At 49.1% G+C, this 9,436-nt stretch overlaps 1 protein-coding gene across 1 annotated transcript; it reads right to left on the bottom strand.

The window, feature by feature from the left end:
- Positions 1–3,486: 3,486 nt before the first annotated feature.
- On the bottom strand, positions 3,487–8,829 carry LOC133359867 (phospholipase A and acyltransferase 3-like). The gene is made up of 3 exons (XM_061578430.1): positions 8,644–8,829; positions 7,464–7,726; positions 3,487–7,226 (listed from the first exon to the last, which is right to left on the bottom strand). The coding sequence occupies exons 1-3, from the start codon at positions 8,741–8,743 to the stop codon at positions 7,122–7,124; spliced, it is 468 nt and encodes a 155-aa protein (XP_061434414.1). The 5' UTR covers positions 8,744–8,829; the 3' UTR covers positions 3,487–7,121.
- Between the last annotated feature and the right edge of the window lie 607 nt (positions 8,830–9,436).

Below are 9,436 nucleotides of genomic sequence, written 5' to 3'. Positions count from 1 at the left end.
AACCTTGTGGACATGCTCCCCGCCCCGCCCCACACACCATTCCCCATGAATCGTGTTAGAAATAAGTATAACCAGTAAAAACAAAGTTTTTCACTCTAAATCCTTTATATGCGTGGCGGCTAGAGTCCTCTCGTCCTCTGGCTTGAGATGGCTGCCACCTATGGGTCAGATGATTGTCTGCCAGTATTAAGCAATTGGTAATTAAATATTTAATTAGTTTTCCCTAAACAGTGTAAAATTTTGGAACAAAAAATTCACGAAAATTAATTGTCACACACAACGAGTCTGTGTGGAAAATGTCAGCTCGATTGGATCACGGGAAGTGGGTTAAAAAACGAGCGAAAGATTTGCACGGTCCTAAGCAAGCAAGCGAACTTAATATAAAGGATTAAAAAATGTATTCGCCTGTGGAGGACGCGGGGATCGATCCCGCGACCTTTGGCATGGGAAGCGAGGGCGCTACTAACTGCGCTACTCCGCCATGGCCTGTGGAGGGGTTACGCTCTGGGCTCTTGCACTGTGACGTTCAGCCAAAGCGATAAATGAGTTCTATTTGAATATATGTAAAATAAAAAAAATTTTGCCTAAAAAGTGTAAAATTTTGGGATTTTTTTTTCACGAACAATAATTGTCTGGCACAACGAGTCTGTGTGCAAAATGTCAGCTCGATTGGATCACGGGAAGTGGGTTAAAAAACGACCGAAGGATTTGCACGGTCGTAAGCAAGCAAGCAAGCACGCAAGCAAGTGAACTACATTTAAAGGATTTAAAAAATAAAAAACTTCGTGTGCTTCTCGATGCGTCAGCGCAAACAGCAGGCCGCGGGGTGAGGTTGCGGGTCAATGCCATGGGATTTTCTGCCCTCACGCCTCGCTCGAGCTTCGCAATGGGAAAGGCAAATTGACTTAATCTTTGATCTTGGGGGGGTGGGGGAGGGATTGATCAGTTTCCGGCAGATGGAAAATTCGAGGTTACAGATCGTTCTCGTGGAACCTAACCCCACACATGTTAACCCATGATCAGTGCCCTACATTATTACAGACCGATTCAGACCTTATTGGTCACCCCGTGTATTTTGTAGTCGTGTATTGTATAGTAGTGTAGTGTATAGTAGTGTAGTGTATAGTAGTGTAGTGTATAGTGTAGTGTAGTGTATAGTAGTGTAGTGTTATGCAGTGTAGTGTATAGTAGTGTATAGTAGTCGTGTATTGTATAGTAGTGTAGTGTATAGTAGTCGTGTATTGTATAGTAGTGTAGTGTATAGTAGTCGTGTATTGTATAGTAGTGTATAGTAGTGTAGTGTATAGCAGTGTAGTGTATAGTAATGTATAGCAGTGTAGTGTATAGTGTAGTTTATATCAGTGTGTAGTGTATAGTGTAGTGCATCGTAATGTATATTGTAGTGTATAGTAGTGTAGTGTATAGTAGTGTAGTGTTTAGTAGTGTAGTGTATAGTAGTGTAGTATATAGTGTAGTGTATAGTAGTGTAGTGTATAGTAGTGTAGTGTATAGTAGTGTATAGTAGTGTAGTATATAATGTAGTGTATAGTAGTGTATAGTAGTGTAGTGTATAGTGTAATGTGGTGTATAGTGTAGTGTATAGTAGTGTATAGTGTAGTGTATAGTAGTGTAGTGTATAGTAGTGTAGTGTGTATAGTAGTGTAGTGTATAGTGTAGTGTATAGTAGTGTATAGTAGTGTAGTGTGTATAGTAGTGTCGTATATAGTAGTGTAGTGTATATAGTAGTGTAAAGTGTAGTGTAGAGTAGTGTATCGTAGTGTAGTGTAGATAGTAGTGTAGTGTATAGTAGTGTGGTGTATAGTAGTGTAGTGTATATAGTAGTGTATAGTGTAGTGTATAGTAGTGTATAGTGTAGTGTATAGTAGTAGTGTATAGTAGTAGTCCAGTACATATCTTTCAACCCCTTATCAGTGCCCTTACCTTGTCACAGACCAATTCAATCCATATTGGTCACCACGTACCTCTCTAAAATCTCAACGTTCATCCTGCAAAGTCGCGTGATCACAAGGCAGAAACACAAACAAATACACCCGAATATTTTTGTTGACCGCATTGAAAAGGCTCTACGTCGGATGGACCCGGAAACTCAATTCCTCCTGCACAAGAATACGGGGTCAAACCTGTATGGGTTGACACGGCACGTAAACAACTTTTATAACCGACTGTACATCTGGATAAACCGGCCCTCTTCGCTGGGAGGTGACTGAATGGATCCGATTCCAGAGGAGTCTCGGACTTGGGCTTTGAACGTTGGTCAATGAGCCTTGGGGGCTCCAGTTTTATCTCCGTTGATTGCACCGCAGAAGAATGAAAGTGAAAAGTTATTAAGTTTCTAATCACATACCTGCATTTCCCATTAATATGCTAAATTCCTCTTGATATGCAAATTCTTTTGTCAAGGCGCCCCCCTTTCAACCCAGCTTATATATATGCTCCAAGCTCGTGTGCTGTTTCATTCAGACGCTGTCGCCTCGACAGACCTGGTCTTCACCTGAGGACGGCTGCTTGCGTTGTGGCCGAAACGTCGTGAGAATAATTTTATTATGTTTTATTTTTATTATTTTATTACTTCCCTTCTACGTGACTTTACCGAGAGAACCAAGAAGATGAAAAGTAATTTAAAAGGAAGCGTTGTAACTGGTCAGGAGGATTTCGATTTAAAGCTTTTCGTGACTGCAGGGATTCATCTTCTTGGTTCTTTCGGTAAAGTCACGTAGAAGGGAAATAATAAAATAATAAAAATAGAACAATACAATTCTCACGACTTTTCGATTGCAACACAAGCAATCATCATCAGCTGTGAAAACCACAGCAAGAACATTTTTCGTTGCTTGTGTTGCAATCAAAATGTCGTGAGAATTTTATTGTTTGATTTTTATTATTTTACGATTTCCCTTCTACGTGACTTTACCGAAAGAACCAAGAATATGGTGAGGAAGAGTTATGGACCCATTGTGTCAGCACGGTCGGCAAACATAGGACAAAGTTTGAATTCGCCTACTTTAGATTGCACACACACACAAAAAGTTCATTAGCGAATGCTCAGTGCATTCGTCTACTTCGTTCGAATGTCAACCCAATAAATTTCGATTTAAAGCTTTCGTGACTGCAGGGATTCATCTTCTTGTTTGTTTCGGTAAAGTGACGTAGAAGGGAAATAATAAAATAATAAAAATAAAACAATATAATTCTCACGACGTTTCGGCCACAACGCAAGCAGCCGTCCTCAGATGAAGACCAGGTCTGTGACAGCGTCTGAATTTGCTGTCTTTCCGACAGACCTGGTCTTCACCTGAAGACGGCTGCTTGCGTTTTGGCCGAAACGTCGTGAGAATTATATTATAATGTTTTATTTTTATTATTTTATTATTTCCCTTCTACGTGACTTTACCGAAAGAACCAAGAAGGTAAACCCAACAAGCAGGCAGACACACGCAGACAGAGAGGCAGACAGACAGACAAAAATAATGTCATGTATTTATTAGATTGCAGATCCACACAACGTGATAATGAAAGCAATGAGACTCCTCATGCACGATATAATATCACACATTTCTGAATCACGTAATCAAGTTACCCTCTGGGATATTGCCACGTGACCCCCTCGGACACTGCCACGTGACCCAATGGGACACGGCCACGTGACCCCCTGGGACACTGCCACGTGACCCCCGGGGATACTGCCACGTGACCCCCTGGGAAACATGCCACGTGACCCCCTGGGACAAATGCCACGTGACCCCCTGGGACACATGCCACGTGACCTCCTCGGACACATGCCACGTGACCCCCTGGGACACATGCCACGTGACCTCCTCGGACACATGCCACGTGACCCCCTGGGACACATGCCACGTGACCCCCTGGGGCATTGCTACGTGACCCCCTGGAGTCAGCAACGTCTTCCCCCTTGTTGAGAACCCGTGTGGAGTAGGTGGTGAACATGTCAAACTAACGTGGAACTAATTCGAGCAGCTTCCGTCTAACTACAGGCAGTCCTCTACTTACGACGGAGATGCGTTACGATGACCCCATCGTAAGTCAAAAAAATCGTAAGTCGAAGATGGCCTATAGCCTAGCCAGGAGGCTTAAAGAACGGTGATAATTTAGCAAACCAGGGCATTTTACAATAGCGTACTGTATAAACTAGATACTGTGTGTATGTATTAATTACAATACTGTATTGCACAGTCAAATGTGAAGTTAAAAAACAGGTACATTCTTAGCCTATACCTATATGAACTGCAATTTAATAGAAAGTTTTTTCAGGAAACAATCCAATCTGCTATAAAAAAAAAAAACGTTTAACATGCATTGAACGTGTCGTATCGTGGTAACCCTAAAATGAAATCTCTGAAGCTACGTATCACACCATGCGTTGAACGTATCGTAACCTATCATGTTGTAGAGGCATCACCACACAAGGCGCGAGATGGGTACATCCTGGCAGCGTCCCAACGTACAAGAATCGTGACTTGTACGCTGCTGCATTTGCCTGCCGCGAGAAATTTAAAATATTTTCCAAGTTTGTCGTATCGCCATCGTAAGTTGGACCATCGTAAGTCGGGGACTACCTGTATGTTTACCACCACCACCACCACCATCAAACAAAGACAAAGATCCCACGTATATTCTAGATTTGAAGCTTTCGTGACTGCAAGGATTCATATTCTTAGGTTTTTTCGGTAAAGTCACCGTGTAGGTAAAACATCAAAATTAATGAAAATAAAATAAAAAATCACGACGTTTCGGAGGCAACACAAACGTCGTGATTTTTATTTTATTTTATTTTCATTAATTTTGATGTTTTACCTACGCGACTTTACCGAAAAAATCTAAGAATATGAATCCCCCGTATAGCCCTGACAGGACGTACGGCGCTAAAGATGTTCAGCATACGTCATCACCACGACTAGCGCCACCGTCAGCACCCGCCACGAGCAAAGACAAAGATCCCCCGTGTAGCCTGAACAGACTGCAGGGGCAAGTGCTGTTAGCGAGCACCTATGAAGGCCGGCACAGCACACGAGGGGGTGGGTGGCCAGCACCACGCCCGGCCGCCTTTGTCTCCCTAGTGACGGTGGCTACACATCGCACCAGATACTCATTTGAGGCCGAGTCGACCTAGGGGAGGCCCAGGACCGGTTCAGATGAATGTGTTGGCCGTGAGCGCGAATCGAACTCAAGTCCCCGGGTTTGTAGCGCAGCGTAGTGCTAACCACTACACCCACCGCTCCTCACCACTAGCACCACCATCACCACCCACAACCACCACAGCCATCACCACTATTAGCACCACCACCATCAACACCACCACTATCAACAACAACAACCGCCATTCGCCACTAAGCAGCGGTGACGTCACCACGGCGCTTGTGCCAGGCTATGTGTACGCTGAGGCCACGTGAAGTGTCCAACACCCGCTGGCAGGAGGTCACAGGGCAGACCCAGCAGGTGCCACAGGTCGACTGACTGAGATGACTGGCTGATGCACCACCTGTGCCCCCTACTGTGCCAACTTGCTGTGCTTTAGCCACCTGGTGCTCCGCTCGTTGTTGTGAGCATCGCTCCTCCCCCCTCCGTTGTTGTTGGAGGGCGACTGCCTTCCAACTGCCCAGTAGCGTCCTTCACGAGCCTCCTCCACTGAGGCCGATCTTGACACCGCTGGTACCAGTCATTGGCAAGTCCACTTAGCTCCAAATCCTCCTGTACCACATCACTCCATCTCTTCTCTAGCCCGTGCTGCGTCCATTTAGCCCCTACGATCCGGCCGAACAAAAGCTGTTTAGGCATGCGGTGACTGGGCACTGCGGGCTACATGACCCAGCCAACGCAGCCTTGCCTGCCGGAGGAGCTCACCGATGGGACTTTGTCCAGATCTTTCAAGGATATGTGAGCTATTCACACAATCCAGCCTGGTTAAACCCATGATGGATCCTAGGCAGGCCAGCCTAAATGTTTCATACTGGCGAAAATGTTCCATTAGGAGGGTCCACGTCTCGCAATCATAGAGAAGGGAGGGAATTACCGTGTCCGAGAAGACCTGAAGCTTCGTGAGGAGCGACAGACCAGGTAGCTTCCACACAGCGTTACGCAACCGATGAAAAGATAATGCCGCTTGACTGATTCGGAGTGAGACCTCTGCTGTCAATCCGGAGCCGGTCCTGAGCACACTGCCCAGGTATGGGAAACTCTCCACGCTCTCCACTACTGCCCCATCACCAATTGGGAGTTGTGGGAGTGGAGTGCCTGATGGTACAAAATACCCAGGCAGGTGCTTAGTTTTGGTGGGGATGATGGTAAGGCCCCACCTCTTAGTGGCACGCTCCAGTCTCAGCAGCAGCGCCTCCAACTCCTCCTCCAAGTGAGCAGCAATTACCAGATTATCGGCATACATAACGTGGTTGAGCAATAGGGAGCCATCCCTTGACCACACCCGGGCATCAATCAGCCTCCCATTGTATCTGTACCAGATGGAAATACAGCGATTGAAGGTTTCACGAACTACGCGGTTGAAATAGATGTTAAATAATGTGGGAGCCAGAGGACATCCCTGTCGCACCCCAAGGTGTACAGAGAATGGCTCCGACTCCCGGCCACGTAGTTTTACCCGGGCCCGCTCACCATCATGAAGGTCCTTAATGGGCGTGAGCAGAGGGTCAGGGACTCCGAAAGCACGAAGAACAACCCAGCGCCCAGGCCTACTGATGGTATCACAGGCCTTGACCAGTTCAATGAAGCAGAGATGTAGGTCTTGTTGGAATTCCCTACCACCACGAATACTGTCACTATCACCACCACTCCTACCACCACCCACCACCACTACCACCAACACCACCACCACCCACCACCACTACCACCAACACCACCACCACCCACCACCACTACCACCGCCGCCACCACCACCCACCACCACTACCACCAACACCATCAACACCACCACCACTACCACCAACACCACCACCACCCACCACCACTACCACCGCCGCCACCACCACCCACCACCACTACCACCAACACCATCAACACCACCACCACTACCACCAACACCACCACCACCCACCACCACTACCACCGCCGCCACCACCACGACAAACCCGTCACTGCTCCTGTTTCTTGTTGCTGTCGCGATACCAGGCGAAGGCGGACAGCGTGCCCAGCACGGCTACCACCGTGCCGCCTGCAGCCCACATGCCTTGCCTCACCTGGTGAGTGGGAGAGAAGGTGGAGGTGGAACAGGGGGAGAGAGGATAGTGAGGAGGAGAGGGAGCACGAGAAGGCAGTCTGTCTCATTATCTGTCTCCTACATCTCTGTCTCTGTCCATTTCTATCTATCTTCATCTCTGTCTCTGTATGACTCTATCTCTGTCTCCTCAATCTCTGTGTATGTCTCCATCTCTGTCTGTCTCTCTCCATCTCTGTCCGTCTCTGTCCGTCCTCACCTGGTCCGAGCGCGCCTCCCCGAAGCGCAGCGCCGTCACGAAGTGTTCGCAGTTGCATCTCAGCACGTCGTAGTCCAGCATCTCGCCCACGAGCGCCCGCGCCTTTCGCAGGATCTCATCGATGGGCAGCGGCCGCCGGCGCCCCTTGTTGTTGACCTGGAACGTGCTCTCGCCCACCACCTCCTTCAGCAGCTCCAGCTTCACCTTCGCCTTGCTCGTGGCCACCGACATGATGCTGTGGGCTCCGTCGATGCCGTCTTCGCCTGACGCGTTGAGGGGGTGGGGAGGGGGGGGATGGGGGGGCACAGTGGAGACTCCGTCTCAGATTCACGGTGAAACGCGAAAAGACAGTTTCGATTTAAAGCTTCTTTCGTGACTGCAGGGATTCGTCTTCTTGGTTCTTTCGGTAAAGTCACGTGGAATGGAAACAATGAAAAGAATAAAATAAAACATAATAAAATAAAATAAAAATAAAATATTATGCTTTATTTTATTATTATTTTTGTTTACATTCTACGTGACTTTACCGAAAGAACCACGGCGGCTAGGAGATGTTGACTCCCTCGCCTGGTGTGCAGGAGGTCGTGGGTTCGATCCCGACCCTGACGATGCCTGCTGCTGTTGTATATTTGGAGTCTGCGTCTCTATCATCATCACGGTGGCTAGGAGATGTTTACTACCTCGCCTGGTGTACAGGAGGTCGTGAGTTAGATCCTGACCCTGATGATGCCTGCTGCTGTTTATGTGGAGTCTGCGTCTCTCTCTCATCATCATCATCACGGTGTCTAGGAGAAGTTGACTACCTCGCCTGGTCTACAGGAGGTCGTGGGTTCGATTCCGACCGTGACACCTGCTGCTGTTGCTGCTGTATATTTGGAGTCTGCGTTTCTCTCTCTCTCATCATCATCATCACGGTGGCTAGGAGATGTTGACTACCTCGCCCGATATAAATTAGGTCGTGGGTCTATCCCGACCCTGACAATGCCTGCTGCTGCTGTATATTTGGAGTCTGCGTCTCTCTCTCATCATCACGGTGGCTAGGAGATGTTGACTACCTCGCCTGGCGTGCAGGAGGTCGTGGGTTCGATCCCGACCCTGACGATGCCTGCTCTGCCCTTGCCTCAGCAGTCCTCTTACAGGCTACACGGGGGACCTTAATCATTGCAGGGGCACAACTCACTGGGTGGCGCGAGGTGAATGACGTATCCGTCGCCGACGTACAGAGCCCAGTGCTGGTAGCAGGTTCTGTTGATCTCGACGAGGTCTCCTGGCTCCAGCATCCTGCATCCAAGAGAGAAGATTCCCACCGCTCGACATTTGGCGACACGTGGAGGAGATGGGGGAAGTGGTGGTGGTGGAGGTGGTGGAGGTGGTGGTAGTGGTGGAGGTGGTGGGGGTGGTGGTGGCGGTGGTGGAGGTAGTAGAGTTGGTTGTGGTAGCGGTGGAGGAGGTGACGGTGGCGGTGATGGAGGTGGCGGTGGTGGCGGTGGTGGAGATGGTGGAGGTGATGGAGGTGGTGGTAGTGGTGGTGGAGGTGGTGGATGTGGTGGTGGAGGTGGTGTAGGTGGTGGTGGCGGTGGTGGAGGTGGTGGTGGCGATGGTGGAGGTAGTGGAAGTGGTTGTGGTGGAGGTGGTGGAGGTGATGGTAGTGGTGAAGGTGGAGGTGGTGGAGGTGGTGGAGGTGGTGGTGGTGGTGGAGGTGGTGGAGGTGGTGGTGGTGGAGGTGGTGGAGGTGGTGGAGGTGGTGGTGGTGGTTGAGGTGGTGGAGTTGGAGGCGGTGGCGGTGGTGGAGGTGGTGGAGGTGTTGGAGGTGGTGGTGGTGGCGGTGGAGGTGGTGGAGGTGGTGGTGGCGGTGGTGGCGGTGGTGGTGGTGGTGGTGGTGGTGGAGGTGGTGGCGGTGGCGGTGGTGGTGGAGGTGGCGGTGGTGGTGGTGGTGGAGGTGGTGGCGGTGGTGGAGGTGGTGGTGGCGTGGT

The sequence above is a fragment of the Lethenteron reissneri genome, chromosome 66 (genome assembly GCF_015708825.2).
Source record: "Lethenteron reissneri isolate LAM-NWPU_2019-01 chromosome 66, ASM1570882v1, whole genome shotgun sequence".
In the NCBI taxonomy this organism is placed as follows: Eukaryota; Metazoa; Chordata; class Hyperoartia; order Petromyzontiformes; family Petromyzontidae; genus Lethenteron; species Lethenteron reissneri.
Note: the sequence above shows the minus strand (reverse complement) of the source record. Positions and strands in the feature narration are given on the sequence as shown.